We start from the raw sequence: 18,535 nt of genomic DNA on the forward strand, positions 1-18,535 counted from the left end.
AAGCGTCCCCACACATATCCAACGTCAAATAACAAATTGCCTGTGAGTGTCTGATAAAATTCCACTTGGAGGCCCTGTCGTAAAAGTGTGGGCCAATGCGTTCATAATGTTTGTCACAATGCGATTAGTGTGCCATAACGATCACAGAAGCGGAGAGTTACGCTCTTTTGTGAGACATTTACCTTTAAAAGGCCAATAACTCTATAATCTATTGTTACTATAATTCACAAACATCGAGTAACTTTGTTATGACTGTAGGAAATGCCACTTCCGCGTTTCTTGTTGGCCACGCCCAATTTAGAGAGTGGACCCAATCATCAACCAGGGAGAGTCCTCGTCATAAACGTCAGGAGCGTACGCATGACAACAGTCCAATGTTGTTCAATTCCATAATTATTTGTAACTTTTGTTCAAATACCTTGTGACATTACACTTATTGTACACATGTTTAATATAACATTATTTTTTATTTTGCCTATATTTTGTTTATTTTATTTGTATTTAAGCTCCCTTAAGTTCCTAAGGTATACTGCTGTTTACAAGCTTTCTACTTTTTCTTCTGTCATTGTTCATAGTTTATGTCATGTATATATGACATGACCAGCTGACATGATCCACAATACATTGTTACCTCTTACCTTTATCAATTTGCCTATTTATTGTCATTAGCATGAGTTTCTGAAAGATGCCTTTCTTGGCTTTTCCCCTTGTTAGCACAGATCCAGGTAGCTATTAGAGGAAAATGATAACTCAGGTCAAAGGACTTGAACTCATACAGGTTTGACTCCAGTTAAAATTGTTATCAACTTGACCCTTGGCTCACTTAATGAAGTACTAGGTAAAAGCTTCACTATTACTTCTGAGTTCTTGAGAAGAGGAAGTGTAGTTTCATATCATTTTGGCAGACTATTGTATTACTTTTTTTAAATTTCATTTTTGAATTAATGAAAAGCAATACATACATTTTTATTGTCATGTGTGACCTATCTGTTGTCTGCATGATCTAAAGACTTGTGTCTTGAGATAGGAGACCAATTTAAGAGATATTTGAGCAATATGAAAAACTAGCCACCAGATGTAGGATCCCAGGGTAAAAATGCATAGGTGTGCCCCTGTTAACTCTTACTAACGTTTTAACTGATTCCCTGCTACTCTTTTTGCAATACAGTTTTTCTGTTCTTTGTCTGCTGGAATATTGCCTATTGCCCCTATTTTAGGTGTATTTTTTTCTATATCAAAAACATTAAATAATATGAAATGAGGTAAGGACAGTCTTAAACCCGTATTTTGATAGAGGCACCGTCCTCATATCAGAGCTTCAAAATTAGGGAGTAAAGCAGTAGTCTCTTATCTTCAGTTGTGCATATACCTTAAAAAACAATTAAATTAGTGCACAAACTAGATGATACCACTGACTTTTATACAATGACAGTCTATGCTTTTATACAGTCTATGGATGATACACAAAAACCTTGAAACTTTCAGGGCCCAAGGGCAGTTGCCCACTTTGCCTGTGCACAATACAGCCTTCCCCCTATTGCCTCGACATGTTAAAATTCGAAGCCAGAAATGTTTTTTATATTTCCTGTGAGAAAATTGTGTATGCGATTGTTATTCATTTCGGTCATTTGTCACTTGAAAATACTCGAATGCCTACGTAACTCGCTGATACAAATGTTTTTTCCTTGTGTAAACTTACCGCCTCCTTGTCATTTTGCGTAGCTTGCTCGCTACCACAATTGCAGTAGGCGGGCCGTTGGTTGTGATAGGTCGTTGCTAAGATATATTTAAGATTGACAGCGTTCCGGTTTCCGGTTCATTCCGCTGTGCGCAGAAGTTGCTAGTCACAGGAGCCACAATGGCGTTTGTAGTGTCCTTCAGATAGGGCTGTGGATGATATTAAATCCACTAGCATCGCCCTAAATATAGGCCTGGTTGATTCCCAGAGCCATTTATAATAAACTGGAACATCTACTGCACACGACAATACTATGATTTCTAATCATTATTGAATTTATAGGGGATAAAACTTACATTAAAGGGAATATGTAAACAGTACCAACCGGGTCAAGTTTTCATTTTGTTCGAGAAACGAGCGTCTTTTAATGAAGGCAATTGCTTGTTTCTGAATGCTAAGACCGTACTTTTGTGGAATAAAAACACCTTAACTTAACTTGGCACCGGACAAGGACACCTTTCACAAAGGGACTTTTTTCTTTTTTACGAGTCAACTCGCTAGCCGCCAAGCGTTAGCTAGCGGTGCTAGCTAAACTGAGACGGAGGCGCCTCCACAATGCTCCGATGTTTTGTTGGGATCTTTTTTATTCACTGACGTATTCTAGCTACAGTACTTTACAACAACGGAGAACCACCGTGGCTTTTTTCTGCTTTGATGAACTATGTTGGAGATCTCAAAGGAATGAATTGGCGTTGAGGAGGACGTGAGCGGCCTGGTGTGTTCATGTTGTGTGTTTTCTTGCCCTGTCTCTGCTTAGTAACACATTTTTTTTGGCATTTGGAAAAGCTACTGTTCTCCTGTGAATGAATTGCCTGGACCACCGAGGCCCAGTCGCTGGAGAGGTACCGACGCCGGCGTGAGGGATGCCTGGGTCGGACCGACACCATGGGACCAAGAGGAAGCCGGAATCTAGCAACAGCGGTGTGCCACACCAGACCCAGGCCCCAACTCACACCTCCGCGGGAGAAAAGACGAGTAAAGACGGCAAGGTGCAGTTAAAATCTTCAATGTCCTCTTCCTCTACAAAACGTAAACGGCATAAATCAAACAAACATAATAGGGAATCCTTGGTGACACCGGGACCAGAATATTTTACCCTCGGCGACACGGCGCCCCCTGGTGTCAACACTGTGAAGCCTCTCGTGGAGTACGATGATATCAGCTCCGATTCGGACACTTTCTCGGACCCACCGTCCTCCAGGCCCTCTGAGAGGGGTGGCGGGTACCGACTGGAGCCCTCACCAGACTATGAAAGAGACGATGTCAGCAGAGAAACTGACGGTAGAGAGAACAAGGGGCACAGGCAGTCCCGAAAAAAGCCTAAGGACCCTAACAAAGTTAGAGACCCTGGAAATGGGGAACGTGGGTACAAGAAAAAGAGCAGCAAAGACATTGAGAAAGGCAGTTCTGGAAAGAGCAAGGAGAAGGCTGCTTCATCAGGCCTCTCATCCAAACGCCAGGTCCAGCCAGAAGGTGACTCTAAACGTGGGGAGCTGATGCTCTCCTCCCAGCTGCAACCTGGAGCCAGTGTCGGGAGCACTACTTCCTCCACATCCTCATCTCGCAGCAAGGAGAGCAGCCGCTCAGGGAAGTCTCGCAAAGACAAGCAACAGCGCAGAGAAGGCCGAGGGGAGGGCAGCCGCAGCTCCTCTCAGAGGAGCCGAGCAGAGGGGAGCCACCGCAAGTCCTCCAAGAGCCACAAGTCAAGCCCTAAGGGCAAGTCTTCAAGTAGGGGAAGCCCTCGCAGGAAGGGCACCAGCTCTGCTCTATCACCCAGTCCCAGAAGAGGGGCTGGCAGTGAGAGTCCACAGGGCAGTGGGTATGGGCAGCAAGGGGATGACAGCTACTCCAGGCGGAGGGCGGCCCAGCAGAGCCCCAGTCCCTACAGGGATACGTCACGCCGCAGCAGACAGAGATCAGAGAGCCCCTATGGCAGCAGACACAGGTCCTCCAGCTATGAGAGGGACAGCAGCCCTTACTCAAGGAGACGCTCCATCAGCCCCTATGGTACCCGCAGGTCCTCCAGCACCAGCCCCATGTCTCGGTGAGTATATACTGTAAAAATTTTGGAAACCATTTTGGGCAATATGTTCAAGCTTAAACCTACACTTTCCACACATGTTTACAGAACAGGTGTAGAATATGAGAGGTCAAGATGAGTATTTCGTGGGACAGGAGACCAACTTACCCATCAAGCCATATTTGGTGGTATTTGCTTAGCTATGAAAATAACAGGAGCTGCCTGCAGTCTAAGTTAAAGTCAGGTCAATAGACCTGTTGAACTTGCTGAGCCATTCTCCCTTAAGCACAATATTGACTGTTAGGAGGCAGGATGTAGATGTTACTGAAGTTTCCCTTACATAACATATACCAAGGCCAGAGCGAAACAAAATTAATGGATGGAGGCAGTGTCAAGTCAGCCAGGTGATATGAAATATTTCCCTTCAGTCAATATAGTTTTTAGTGAAATATGTCAGAAAACTATGGGCTTAGGCTTCAGTTAGGAAGATAGAGTACAGCAACTGTTTGTTCCTTTCCTGTTATCAGACTTTTGCTTTGATTATTGCATCATACAGATATATGAGAACGCTTGTTGTAAAGGTTATAAGTCTTGTATTTTCATATGCATGTTCAAAATTTCCAGTCTAGAAATAGACCTGCAACTTGTGAGTAAGAGTTCTACTGCTAAGTAGATTATACATTTTACCAGCAGAATAATAGAGCCTTTAGCAATCAGGAAATGTCTTCAGAATTTCATAAATATTCTTGATTAATTTGTCTTGTTTTCTAGAGTTTATTTTAAGGAAAACAGCGGTGTACATCTGTGACTAGAATGGAGTCAGAGTAAATATAAACTAGATAATGAAAACAAGGAACAATCGGTGTCCCTTAAGAGTAAATGAAAGTTTTAGATCCAGTCTGTCATTCAGTTTTCAGAGCCACAGTTTGACTTCTTTATTAATTTTCTGAATTTAACACCCCACATGGTATAGTTCAATTATAATGTGGTCAAGTGTTTTTTCAGATTACTTCCCACCCAGTTCTTTTTTTTTTATCCTTGTCTCTGGCTTCAGGAAGAAGCAGTGAAGTATGAATTGTTTATGATGTTTTATGTTTATTATGTTGTTTATTTATGTTATATGTTTTATGTTTTTATTTTATATTTTATGTTTTATGTTTATGATGTTTTAAGAATGTCATTGTTTTCTAATTAGGCGCTCTGGCCGCTCCAGAAGTCGCTCCCCTCTGCACTACTCATCATCTCGGCGCTCCTCCTCTCGTTCCCGAAGCAAGAGGCACACTACCTCTGGTGGAGTTGGGGGCAGCTCCCACAGCAGTCGGCCAACCAGCCGCTCCCCTCCCTCCTCTCGCCTTCCACTGAACTCCAGCCTGGGAGCGGAGCTGAGCCGAAGAAAGAAGGAACGGCAGGCTGCTGAGGCTGCAGCTCGTGCCAGTGGCGGTGCGTCCCCTCTTCCCCCTGCACGTAAATCTACAGGCTCTTCGTCCTTACGTCCCCCCAAAGCTGAGCCTCCACAGCCAGAAAGAGAGGCGGTATCAGTAGCAGAACCCCCTCTGCCCCCACCTGCGCCGTTAGCCCTGGATGATCCCAGTGTTGAAGATCAGGCTACCGTTCCTCTTCTCTCCTCTTCCACCTCCTCCCCTGCACCCCCTCCTCCTCAGCCCTCTCCTCCTGTGCCACCAGGTTCTGTCACACAGGCTCCACCACCACCACCTCAGGCAGAATCAAGTGTTCAGCCTCCTACACCCTCAACCACTTCACAGGCCAAATCTCCAGCTCCACTTCCTACTCGAAGCCCCATCCGCACGACCCCGATGCATAAGACCTCGACTCTGCCTCTCCTGCCTTTACCACCTGCACTGCTGGGAAACGCTCAGGACAGGTGAGACCCCCAACAGAGATACAGACTTAGAGAATATGTCACACTGCACTCTCAGTGTATGCTCATCTTTTGTACGTAATGAAAACTTTTGTTGCCAATTCATCTTAATTGTATTTCTTGTGAGACTAAGACAGTTTGAAGACATCACTGCAAAAGAAAAGAGATTCACTTTCCTGCAACTGCATGCTCTGTAGCTACAGCTCTGACCTGTTTTGTTTTATAATTTGGTTAAATTTGCCCTATCACCAGGCCTAACATGGACTTTTCCAAATGGAGTTATTGTTGACAATTTATTTATCATCTTTAATTTACACTTCTCATTTGGGCTTACTGTACATCAACTCCTGTGCGCTAAATCAACATTGTCAACATTACCTGGAAACATGTGCAAAGCCCCTGTGAATTTAAGATTAGACTCTGAGCCCTGTAAAAATCTGGTGGTACACAATCCAAGAGTGAACAAATCTAACACATGCTGTGTTTTTTGCACCCTCAGTCCAAAGAAGTCCACCCCTCCTCAGAAGCTACCTAGGAAGGAAAAGGAAGGTCGCAGCCGACCGTCAATCATCGACCTTCCTTTACCTCCCACTCTGCTCGGGGGGGACGCCTCACCTCCACAGTCGCCAATCCGCCAGGCTCCACCGCTTCCCCAGCCAACCCTTAAGAAGAGACCAAAGTCAGTTTATTTTATTACTTGCCAAATTCAAATCTTCCTTTTTTAACCCTGCAAATCTAATCCGTTTTTCTTTTTGATGGTTCTCAGGATTTGCTGCCCACGATATGGTGAGCGCAAACACACCCAGAGTGACTGGGGCAAACGCTGTGTAGATAAATTCGATATCATCGGCATCATAGGGGAAGGCACCTACGGCCAAGTGTACAAGGCCAAGGACAAAGACACTGGTAGGTTACCTCAGTCATTGTATTACTCTGTGTTTTATGTCAAAACAAGCAATTCTTATGTTAACTGGTACTCTCTCTAACATCCCAGGTGAACTGGTGGCTCTGAAGAAAGTGCGACTGGACAATGAAAAGGAGGGGTTCCCCATCACAGCCATCAGAGAGATCAAGATCTTGCGGCAGCTCAAACACCGCAGTGTTGTTAACATGAAGGAGATTGTCACTGACAAGCAGGATGCCCTCGACTTTAAAAAGGACAAAGGTAGGAATGGGTTAGAAATGATCAGACAGGGCTGGGTAATATTGAGGAATAATAATGAACCTATTGAGCAGAAAACTGCAGTAGAGAGTCTGAACAGGTCTTAATGCACAGCAACTCTTCTAACTTCCAGACATTTTTCACGTGTGTATAATGTGTCTTTGATTTATGAATACATATGTCCTCTTTTTTGAAGGTGCTTTTTACCTTGTGTTTGAGTACATGGACCATGACCTGATGGGCCTGCTGGAGTCGGGCCTGGTCCAGTTCTCCCATGAGCACATCCGCAGCTTCATGCGTCAACTGATGGAGGGTCTGGACTACTGCCATAAGAACAACTTCCTCCACAGAGACATTAAGTGCTCCAACATACTGCTCAACAACAGGTGAGGAGCAGAAGGAATTGACACCAGGAGTAATGTATTGTAATGTTCAGAGAGTAGTGGTTCATTTGCACAGTTGTTTAGCACAGTTTGTATATTGTAGAGCCTCTGATGCCTTTACACAAAGTGACATTAACAATACAAGTTATAATGCAGCATCATCCACATCTCTGTCAATGGTTTAAAGGCAGCTAAAGTCTGTAAATGACATGAACCAAAGGCCAAAAGTAGTCAAAAGCGAGCTTAAATGATCCAAATGCAGGTTTGTCATTGTTAACTGAGGTTTTCATTGGTCTTCAAGTTGTCTCGTGTTTGGTATAACTGCTTCTAATGTTTGATTTCTCTCATGTTTTTATGTGTACAGAGGTCAGATCAAACTAGCAGACTTTGGTTTGGCCCGACTTTACAATTCAGAGGAAAGGTAAGATAAGATTTTTCTGCGATGTAAATATTTACTTCTAAAATGTTTATTGTATCCGGGGGACCTTACATCACTTCTTTAATTACAATGTTTGAGTAAATGTTTATCATGATTGCATCAGTAATTGAACCTCACCATGAACATGCATTATTCTCCTTCATTACTTTGACTCTCCACTAGATGGTGCTGACTGTCACATTGTTGTCCTTTTTTAAAGATCCCTGTCAGTGAAAGTTGAAATGTTTGTTTGGGCACTCTCAGGTTAAGATGCTCTATGAATGTGAACTGAGTCTCACTCTCCTCTCTCTCTTTCCTTGATCCCAGTCGGCCGTACACTAATAAAGTAATCACACTATGGTACCGGCCCCCTGAACTCCTGCTGGGAGAGGAGAGATACTCTCCAGCCATTGACGTATGGAGCTGTGGGTGAGTAAGACGCATCTGAGTTCAGGCGATGGTCACTATACCAGCATTACATATCATTAGCATTGCGCTGAAGATAAAAAACAGCGATTATGTAGTTAACAGTGCAGAGAGTGGTGTCAAAGGTTTTGTTTTGCTTATGAACTCACATTATAGTCCTCTGCATCCAACTCCCTTTAGTGTAAGTAGGCAGTATCAGAGTTTACACTAGACTTATGTTTTTGACTGCCAATATGGCCATATAGAAAAACTATCAGACATATGCTTTGAAGAGCAATATATGCCTAATTAATGAATTAATTAGACATAAATGAATTCATTAGACATCCTAAATGTGTGTCTTTGCATTTCATTAACGCTGAATAAAATAACTTAAAAATACGCTACATGAAGAAGCCAATATAGGTCTAAAAAAAGGGAAAAAAATACAGCCTCGTTGGTCCAAATTCACGTTTGTCATCGGCACCGCATCTCGCCGAGTACCGAGATGCAAAATGGGTCGCACTGTGCCATTGTCCGTCTGCCTGTCCATCTCTCGATGTTATAACAGTGGAGATTTCTGCTAAGGTAGATTTAAACTAGCTGATTCACCAACCAATTTAATTTTGGTTTGGTGAATTAATTGGTTGGTCTAATTTTTTACTTTTTTCACTATCCCTTTATGAAGGAAAAACAATATTTTAAGCTATATGTCACTTATAGAATCCATAAAAGGTAAATGAGAAAACATCAAAACTGCACTGTCTGTATTTTCTTTTTAAAAAGTCATTCAGCCGTAATGTTGCATGTTTTCCCTCCTTGTTATCCACCTTTCTGCCCACCAAGGTAAACTGTACCCCAGTAGATACAATAGATGATGTGATTAGAGGACATTTTTCAGAAGAAATAAATAACATGTATCTGGAGTATTTTTTATGACATGTTGTAAAATGTGTGTGCGACTGGATGTTTGCAAATTCAGCTCACGTAGGTCTGAGATACTTAATTACTGTGTGCTCTACTGCCACATTTTAACTTGTTATATCAGAAGAACGTTTTGTGCTTGTTTTTCTAGTGGTTGTAAAAGTAAGTCCTACATTCACATGAACTCTGCACTTTGAGAAGCTATTAAGGATTAGTATTAAGGACCAATACTAAATTTGAACCTGTTCGCTCATTACCGCATGTTTACGTCCTGTAATTGTTGAGGAATGGGCAAAAAATTCAAACGCCAAATTTAATGAAAATGCTGCAACATCTGATGCTTTGGTGGCTGTTAGAAAGTTGTCACCAGTACAGCCTTATTCTGTTTATAAACTCCTATAACTCCTGTAACATGCTTTAATGCATTTTTTTTTGTCATCAGAGATATGACAACATTAGATTACCCCACAGTTATAGGAAGTAAAAGTGTTCTCCTGCTCGTATTCAGTAACAAATTCCCAGCACAACACAGATCGACTTCTGTGAGTACGAGAGTCAATCACAGTGGACGGCAGCAGAGCAGGTCGTAATGAAACATGGTGCTAACACAGTCCTGTTCAATCATGGTTAGGCTGACTTCATTGACGGTAATACTACACAATAGTTTGTGGTCATTACCAGATTCAGTTCATATGACTTACAGCCTGCCATGCTGTTGCTCCCAAAATGTTCTGTGAACAAAGAGGCTGAAAACAGCATTGCATTGAAAGGCCTAACTGTGGTTATTAACTCAGAATACAGTCAGCATTGGATTCGAGCACTTCTAATTTTTATTCCAACTCACAGACATCATTGGTTAATCAGCAGCCACAGCTTCTGTTCTAAAAAAATAGCAATAAAAAAGAAAAAACAGTTGGCAGGTTGTGCCAAAAGATAATAAGAAACACTATTGATAAGCAGCATCAGTGTCTATCTCGGTATCAATACAATCCTAACGATGTCCATCTCATACACTCACTATTTGATTCTTAGTTTTACAGTTTAAGCTCAGTAAGTCGGAGTTCACCTGCTCTACCTATACCCATCTCTGCCTTCTATCGTTGCTCAGGTGTATTCTTGGAGAGCTTTTTACCAAGAGGCCCATCTTCCAGGCTAACCAGGAGCTTCTACAGCTGGAACTCATCAGGTGCCTTTCCTGAACACAACACCTCAAGAAACTCACTACACACCCTGATTTCTCTGTTTCTTTATCATAATAATTGTCTCACTTTCCCACTTCCTTCAGTCGTCTGTGTGGGAGTCCCTGTCCTGCAGTCTGGCCTGACGTAATAAAACTTCCCCTCTTCAACACCATGAAACCCAAGAAGCAGTACAGACGGCGACTGCGGGAGGAGTTTGCCGTGTATGTAGGCATGCTGCACTGCTTCAAAGTCGCTGTGATTATCTGTTTCTACAATTTAATAATCTCTCCCCTTCTGTGCAGTTTACCATCCTCTGCCCTGGACTTGCTTGACCAAATGCTGACCCTCGACCCTGCACGGCGCTGCACATCGGAGCAGGCTCTCAACTGTGACTTCCTGTGTGACATTGAGCCCAGCAGGATGCCGCCTCCAGAGTCAGTAGACCTATGGCCTCTTTTTTTTACCTTTTGACTATATAGTACAGAATTTATATATAGGTTTTTTGTCTTTGTTAGAGATAAGGGGGAAAATATTTGAAATGAGAATACTGTGAATACTTTTTTTACTGTTACTGTAATCTGTAACATGTTTTGCATTTGAATGGGAATTTATTTTTTTTATTGTTCTTCTTCAGTCTTCCTCACCACCAAGACTGCCACGAGCTGTGGAGTAAGAAGAGAAGGCGTGCCCGTCAGAGCGGGCTGCCTGGGGATGTGCCTGTTCCCAAAGTGCCCCGTAAGGAAGCGACTGGAACCTCTAGCGGAGAGAACAGCCGGCCCGTATCCAGCCCTGCTGGAGCCCCACCACCACCACCACCAGGAAAACCGCCCTCCACAGCCAACATAGAGCGCGAGTTGTCAGGTAACAGCTGCCTCTTATAAGCATTTAAACAGAAACACATACAGCCAAAAGAAATGTTTAAGTGTTTGAGTGTCGTGTGTGAATGTGAATTTGTGTGTTCAGGCCTGGGTGCTGCTGCAGAACAGTTGAACCAGACAGAGCTGGCGGTGCTGCTGAACCTCCTGCAGGGACAAACAGACCTCAGCCTGCCTCAAGTGGCCCAACTCCTCAACCTCTCCAATCCTGAGAGTCTTAGCCAGTCTCTGTCTGCGCTCAGTGAGGCTTCTGACCACCAGGGGGCTCCAGAGGACCAGCCCCAAGCTCCTGCCAGGTCCCAGCCCCCAGAACCACCTCCTGAACCCCAGGAACTCTCGCCGACATCTGGAGAGCCGCCACTGAGCCAGGAAGACCAGGCCAACCTGTTGGCCCTCATTTTAGGCCACATCATTAAGCCGCAAACCGAGGAGCAAGGGGATGAGAGCAATGGCGTCCAATCAGAGGAGGCACTAACGCGCGATTCATCCGCCTCTACTACTGATCGCAAGGGCAAGTCTGGGTTTAGTCTCTAGAGGGTTGAAAAAAACTGGGAACAGGTTTAGATGGAGATCAATGGGGACTGCAAAAATATGAAGAGCAGGGCAGAGAACAAACAAGCTGACTGAGTATGGGTACTCAAAATTCCTGTCTACTCTATCAAAATAATTTCACTTTAGACTACCGTATGAGATCAACAAAATGATCTATTAACCAAATTAATTTGGCTATTAGGGTTATCTTGCATCCCCGATCCTTTCCTTCATCCCTGACATTCCTTAAACTCTCACCATCGACCCCTCGTGCCCTCATTACCACCTCACATATTGAAGAATGCACAAGAAAAAACCCTGCGAAACGTCTGTCGAGTGTTTGTCGTCATGTGACCCTTGACGCCGGGCAAAGGTTTGGTGCACAAGGACATCTCTCACTGTGTACACGATGAACCAGAAGAAAGCGTAGTGTTATTGTTTGGAGTGGAAACAAAGGTTCACTTTGTATTGTTCCCTTCCACTTTCCTCCCTTTTTCCTTGTTTCACAGTCTTTGTTTCTTTATCTGTTCCATCTCCACACCTGTTTTTTCATCCTCCCATTTTCATTACGAAGCAGGTGTCATGGATTCTTCACAGGAAGCGATGTTGCTTTAAACAGTCTGTAATGTCAGCCTTTTTATGAAGAAAGTCTAATAAATTTTCAAGTGAAAATAAATGTATTCAATCTTTAGACTTCACCTGCATGTGTTTCTTTTACCTTTTTGGTTTGTCACACACTTTATTTTCTTTTGGTTTTTAAGTGTTAACTCTGACTCGGTTATTAGTTCAAAGATGTGATTAGCAAGTTGAATAAAACTGTTGACTTTGCTGCTGACACTGGAATGGTAACAGTCCTGTTTTCTTCTTATTTCTTCTGTCAAGGCCTCTTACAGCCTCGGTTTGCCTTGCACTGCTGCACATTGGAAAACAAACAGACTAACCTGGTTTAGTAACCTTGTCTGCACCTTTTCATAATATTTAAAATTCTCCTACATAAGTCACCTTTTCTGTTCATCCAGCTGTACATGCCCTTCCTAATGTTTTCTCACCTAGTTCTTGCATTTGTCATTTTGTTTAAGGTGGTTTTTTTGAAGGAGAAACACATCCGGCTGCATCTGATTTGCATACATTAATACAATTATATCAGATGTGTTGGCAAGTCTTGCACCCAAATAGTGAAAAAATGCTGTTATACTGTGTTAAATAAACGTTATTTAAAAGTGATGACCAGTCACTATAAAATAAAGTGTTTCCATTTGCAACATTGAGATTTACTATACCTGAATAAGTCCATTATGGTAGATTATTTATAGGCCAGATATATCTTCGTTTTAAAGTCTGATCTTGGAACTTACTGTACTATATCCATGCAATGACGGAGATAAACAAAGTAAACTTAGTTATTATTACTAGTATGTTCTAATAAATGTACTGGAAAATACTAGATTTGAAGATGCTCTTAAAGTACTCTGCCTCCCTCTTGTGGTGAAGGTAGGAACATCAACATTGTGTATCTCCATGTCAGGCCGTTTACCAAAAATGCATTATTTTCATATAGAACATTACGAATAAGATTAAATGTTATTGTGTGTGTGTATAGTCCACATGTTTGAAGTTATAAGTGATCTACTATATACGCCTTAACATTTTGTCTCCTGTCCTGTTTGGCCCCTTCAGATGGTGCATCATCAAAAAGGAAGCAGTTTGCCGGTAACCTGGTGCCCCTATCTGCTGAGCAGCGTCCACCCTCTCCACCAGGGCCGCCTCCGTCAGCTGGTCTCCTTGGAAATGCCCAGCCGGCTGGATCTGAGACCCAACCCAGCCAGGACATCAGCCCTGCTGTAGCAGCCGCTTTGCTCCAGCTCATTTCTCAGCATGACTCGGAAGCAGAGGTCCCTAAGCGCAGCAAGGACCCCTCTCCTGCTGCGGATGCTCCCGCCCGGGTACAGCCTCCTCCGCCCTGGGTTGCAGACTCACCGCCTAAGTCTTCGGCTGCAGCTGAGGCCCCGGCAGCACCGGAGAGTGCTGCTCCTACCGCTTCAGCGCAGTTCCCCAAGGACCAGGACCTTCGCTTCTCCCATGGAGCTGCCCGCTGACGCTCAAATCTTTTCGCTGTGACAGACCTAGCCTGAGGGAGGGCAGAGGAAGAATGCAGAGAGACACCTACAGATTTTGACTCACTGGACCATGAGCAGGTAGCTAAAGTTGAATCTTGAAAATGAATGTCTGCAGGAAAGAGATTTAGGGCCTTTTCAGGTCATGAACATCACTGCCCACTGAACAAGCTGTTGTGTTGTATTGGACGGGGTGTTTGGATCTTGGGTCTTATGTTCTGTAACACTCACCACCTGCAATCCCTTCCTCTTTCTCATCCACTGAAGATCCAGACTTGAACTTCCAAATTGAGTGCCATGCTGCTGACACTAAACTTAGAAAGCAGCTTTGATCTTTTTTTCCCCTAAAGAAATGATTGTTACGTCCACTGTAGTGCCCACTAACAAAGTTATCAGTGTTTGGAGAACAAAGTCGCCGTCCTTCATTCTCTTATGGAGTGAGGTCTCTGACAGTCTGAGGGACGATTAGCTGAAGCTAAAATGTTGTGTATGGGTATATTTGAGCACTGATAAGAACATTGGAGGACTATGAGTTTCCCATTAAACCTTACAGCCTGGCTAGAGTCCCTGATTTCAGCCTTGTGCCTCCTTCATGACCCCAGAAACCCCTGTATGATCTCGGCCTAGTGGGGAAATGTGGGTTCGGTTTCTGCTTTGAATGGCGCCTACAGCAGTGTACATCCACAGGACTATTTTTTTTGTTTATTTTAACCAAAGGCTGTTTGTCATCAACTCAACTGAACTGCAAAAAGATTTTCCTTTCTTTACATACAGCAAATCTCTTTGTTGCAACAAGCTTAAGCCTGTAGTGCTGATTTTTTTGTCTCTAATATGGAATAAAACCACTACATTATGATGGACTACTCCGTAATACACACACCACTCTGCAACATGAAGTATACAGACAGAAACATACACTATATACGCAAACCGGCTTTTCCTCGTGGGCTCTGAAAGCCTTGTCTAATATGTCGTCGCCTCCCTGCCAACTTGTGCAGCAAAGCTTTGTTTTTTTCTGTTTGGTGCAGTTATTTTCTACAAAAAGAGAAAGATTCGAGGTTATGATGGTAACGGGCCATTTTTCTGTTTCCATTTTTTGCTTTGGAAAAAGAAAGGAAGAATGGTTTCTGTAAAAAGAAAAAATATTTTGTAATATGTGTTTTCTTGGTTCAGTTTATTAAAGGAAGTTATGCGACCAGTTGAGTTGTCTGTCCGGCACGTGTCTCTGAAATGGCCACAACATTAGAAGGCATTCACTCATGCTACAGCTCCAACTACAGTCCTCACTGTCAAGCTTGGCAAAGCCGGGTTGATCTTAAGAAATGCAGCACGCACAAAGTTTCAGGTTTCCAGGTTTTGTGTCTAACCCTGAAACTCATAGTAGTTAATTTTTCTTATATGGGCTACTCTGACTATTAACACATCAAGCTAGGAAAGTTACACAAGTAGTAAAATTAGTAAAATAACTGAGCCTTAATTAAAAACATGCATGACTTTTTATTATTTAAAGTAATAATCTCGAAGATTTTCATGTAAATAAATGTTAAGCCGAATGAGGTAACACGGTATGGTGATTGAGCAAATGGCCCACTGATGAAAGCCTTTGCATTTGCAGTATTAAAGACTGGTGCTGTGTTCGAAATGCCATACTATACTAGCAGTATGTACTGATTTGGACACAATGTACTGTGTAACGTGTAGTATGCAAACAAAAGCAAAATGTGCAGTATGCCGAAAACACCCGGATGTTGTAATGATTTGGAGAAAATCTCCAGTATGCATCGGACCAGTCTACTTCGCCTACTGTATCCCACAATGCAAAGCGCTGGAACGTCACAGCGGGAGTTGAAATGACGGACAGCAGCAGCATTCCAGCAGAAGGGGGCGCTATTGCAAAATAAATGGCAGTTAGAGTTTACTTCCGCCTGGCGTAGCATACTGCAAAATGAATTTAAAAAGCTCTTCCATACTACATACTACCACCGAACGCAGTATATAGCATGTAGTATGTAGTACGGCATTTCGAACACAGCCGTAGTGTCTGGCGTGACTTTCACAGAAAAAATCACAAGCCACCCAGCAGTGGTTGGTCTGCCAGAGAGGGTAGGCGGAGCTAAGCGGCTGCTTTCCCGGTCTCTGCAAGTGTTGCAAGTAATCAGTAATCTGCTATGGCTGAACAAACAAAGAAAAGATCGATGACTACAGATACAACTTCAAAAAGAAGTGAAAATCCAAAGAAAAAGAAACAAACTCAATGCTCAGATGAAGCAAACAGTCTAAAAAGGAAAGTGAGTGAGGAAAATCAACCGGCGCCAACTGCAGGTGCCGCCAAAGAGAACAAAACTGAAATCTTTTCTGAAAGATTACCACTTTAAAGTTCGTGTTGGGGATGTGTGATCTGCCTCGTTCCTGTTAACAGACACATAATCTGTTTTCCATTATAAGTTAAAAGCATTGGAACAAATCAAATTTAGTAGCTATACTAAATTTTACAGGAACATGTGAGCTTGTATAAAACACTCTGGATATTTGTGGCAGTCTAATTGAAGTTTAACACACTCGCTTTTCTAATTAATAGTTTCCTGTGGACTGTCAAATGTGTGATATGAGTTTGACCCAGTCGCAAGAACTCCCTGTGCATCAGTCTTCTTTATGTCTTTCACCACTTGGGTTGATCTCTTTATGAAGATCCTGACAGGCAGACAAGGATCATAAACTGCAGATTGGCACAGGCAGCAGCCACCAAGCCTCATACAGACTGGCTGCGTGTGTGTGTGTATGCCTGCACGTGTGTGTTCGTTTCTGTGTGTGTGTGCGTGCGTGCCAGGATTGGCCTCATGCATACCCAGACCAGTCCCCTCACTTGGCAGGCTTACACAGCCGCTTACCCCTCTGGCCCACCAAGCAGCTGAGCCCTCTGGGTGAGAGATCCTTTCAGAGTGGAGGCAGTGGGAGGCTCACCTGCCCTCTAGCACAGGCCCAGTGTGAGCGAGATGAGACGGTGCAGTCAGTGTGTGTGTCTGAGGGTGTGTGTGTGTATGTTTCTGTCTGATGCGTTCGCCCATCGGGACTCCAAATAATAGTGAATGTGCCCGCAGGGAGTTTCCACAGGAGAAGTAGTGGGCAATGCCAGTGCCAAGTCACAGAGACTAGACGAATAAATCAGGACTGAGCGCTGAAGAGAGGGAGGTGCACGAGACTGTGCCATCAATCAGAACGGCACCTTATGGGGAATGCCCATAAATGTGCCATGCTGCCAGTCTGCAGCACGTACCCGCCATGGCAGAGACACGCGACGGCGGCATTCAAAATGGAGCCTCCATTTTGGATGCCGTCGCTTCACTGTCGGCTGCAGCGATTTTGGTGGACTTCCAGACAAATAGTGAAGTGACTGACAGTGCATTTCAGACTATTCGTACCACATTTTATTCATGTAGTTGTATTTCTGGCACCATTGCTGGATGGAATTTTCCTACTGCTTTTGTAAGCTGATTATAAGAGCGCATATTTGGAATCTCCAACATGTCTCCAATCTCCTAATCTCAGTAGCTGTGATAGCGTTTTTCCACTGTGTGAAATCAAGCAACCTTGAACCTCCTTCAAACATAATGTCACATAACAGAACCCTCGTATAACACATCTGCCTGGACCCCGACTGATTACAGCGGGCACTTAGGCATGTGTATTCTTCTGCCTTAAATGCAGCCGCTATAAAAATGCTAATGAATTTTGGGCACAAGAAATCCGATCACTCTACCAGCCGCAATTACCACATGCCAATCATTTATTGTTTCAGTAGAAAGTTATTGTTGAAGCTGTGAAAGTGGAAAGTGACCTTTCCGTTGCATCAGAAACTTTCTTGGCCACAAAGTGTATCGTTTTCAGCTTGCCACACATAACAATGTAAGAACTAGAATCTTAAACGCCTGGCAAATCAGTCTGTCTTAACTGGTGCTACATTTTAATTTGGCAGCAAACTCACTCAGGATGCAAGAACAAAGAAGAGAAAAGAAGAACGGGGCAAAAAGGGACGGAGAAGGCGAGATTGATGCGCGAAGAAGAAGAAGAGCACACTGGCTGGCTTAGGATGGAAAAAGTAAGTGATTTAAACCTGCTTCTTCAAGCATCCAAGGGTAATTTATACAGAATTTGGATAAGCCCTTAAAACTACAGTTTCTTTTCAGGTTGAGATTTAGTAACTCAAGTTCATGTGAGCATTCAAAAGAGCACAGGCTGAGCTGTGCAGACAAAACTATGAATCCTGCAGCTGAATCACTCCATAAACTCATTTTTATGCCTGTTACTGTAATAAATCCTCGGTTACATTTGAAGGTAAAAAAAATAGGACCAGCACCAGCAAAAGTCTCTTTACTGACTCTTAAAAACCAGGTGATTTCTCCCACTCCACATGTCTTTGTGCAATGAGACTGTGCATGAATTCTTGCAAGCACAGTGTGTGTGTGTGTGTGTTTATGTGTGGAAGCTCCTTTGTGCAGTGCAAATCTGGGCCTCTGTGGTCTCTCTGAGCCCCACTACAGTTTGATGTTGAGTTTGATGACTGAGGCTGTTTGATCAGTGACTATGTGTAAACTCTGTGAGAGGAGACAGGGACCCCCGCAGTCTCGCATCTCAGACACACACACACACACAGACCACACACACACACACACGCACGCAGTGATCTGCGAAGAGCAGCTAATGTAAAGCATGAATAGTACGCCTTTATGTATGAATGCATGTTGGGTTGGGTGTGTGAATTGTGCTGCATTCATCAGATCCCTCCTTTGTCTTCTATGGAACAAAATTTAGTGTCAGTCATTTCGTTTATGGCTCCATCTTTATTTATGTGATATTTTGACTTGATTGACTTTATCCCAGCAGTGATATATGCTTTAGTGCTGCAGC

At 43.4% G+C, this 18,535-nt stretch overlaps 1 protein-coding gene across 2 annotated transcripts; it reads left to right on the forward strand.

Moving 5' to 3' along the window:
* The first annotated feature begins 1,859 nt into the window (after nt 1-1,859).
* Nucleotides 1,860-17,712, forward strand: cdk12 (cyclin dependent kinase 12). Of its 2 annotated transcripts, XR_011309275.1 has the most exons (15): nt 1,860-3,782; nt 4,954-5,640; nt 6,137-6,316; nt 6,404-6,543; nt 6,632-6,802; nt 6,996-7,185; nt 7,547-7,603; nt 7,928-8,029; nt 10,038-10,115; nt 10,215-10,331; nt 10,413-10,544; nt 10,745-10,971; nt 11,074-11,496; nt 13,194-13,711; nt 17,604-17,712. XR_011309275.1 is itself a non-coding variant. In XM_069675803.1 (14 exons), the coding sequence occupies exons 1-14, from the start codon at nt 2,602-2,604 to the stop codon at nt 13,610-13,612; spliced, it is 4,104 nt and encodes a 1,367-aa protein (XP_069531904.1). In that variant the 5' UTR covers nt 1,860-2,601; the 3' UTR covers nt 13,613-14,820. The 2 variants fall into 2 exon arrangements, 1 of the variants encoding a protein (XP_069531904.1); XM_069675803.1 differs by lacking the exon at nt 17,604-17,712 and having other exon boundaries at nt 13,194-14,820.
* The last annotated feature ends 823 nt before the right edge of the window (nt 17,713-18,535 follow it).

Source organism: Semicossyphus pulcher, unplaced genomic scaffold, assembly GCF_022749685.1.
Source record: "Semicossyphus pulcher isolate SPU_LCO1_2020_fin unplaced genomic scaffold, fSemPul1.0.p SCAF_25, whole genome shotgun sequence".
Classification (NCBI taxonomy): domain Eukaryota; kingdom Metazoa; phylum Chordata; class Actinopteri; order Labriformes; family Labridae; genus Semicossyphus; species Semicossyphus pulcher.

Excerpts from the sequence above, each read along its gene's own strand:
- cdk12 (XM_069675803.1), top strand. The coding sequence starts at position 2,602 with ATGCCTGGGTCGGACCGACACCATGGGACCAAGAGGAAGCCGGAATCT. Across the intron at positions 7,186-7,546 it reads AACATACTGCTCAACAACAG|AGGTCAGATCAAACTAGCAG; the intron begins GTGAGGAGCAGA and ends TTATGTGTACAG. Across the intron at positions 11,497-13,193 it reads CTCTACTACTGATCGCAAGG|ATGGTGCATCATCAAAAAGG; the intron begins GCAAGTCTGGGT and ends TGGCCCCTTCAG.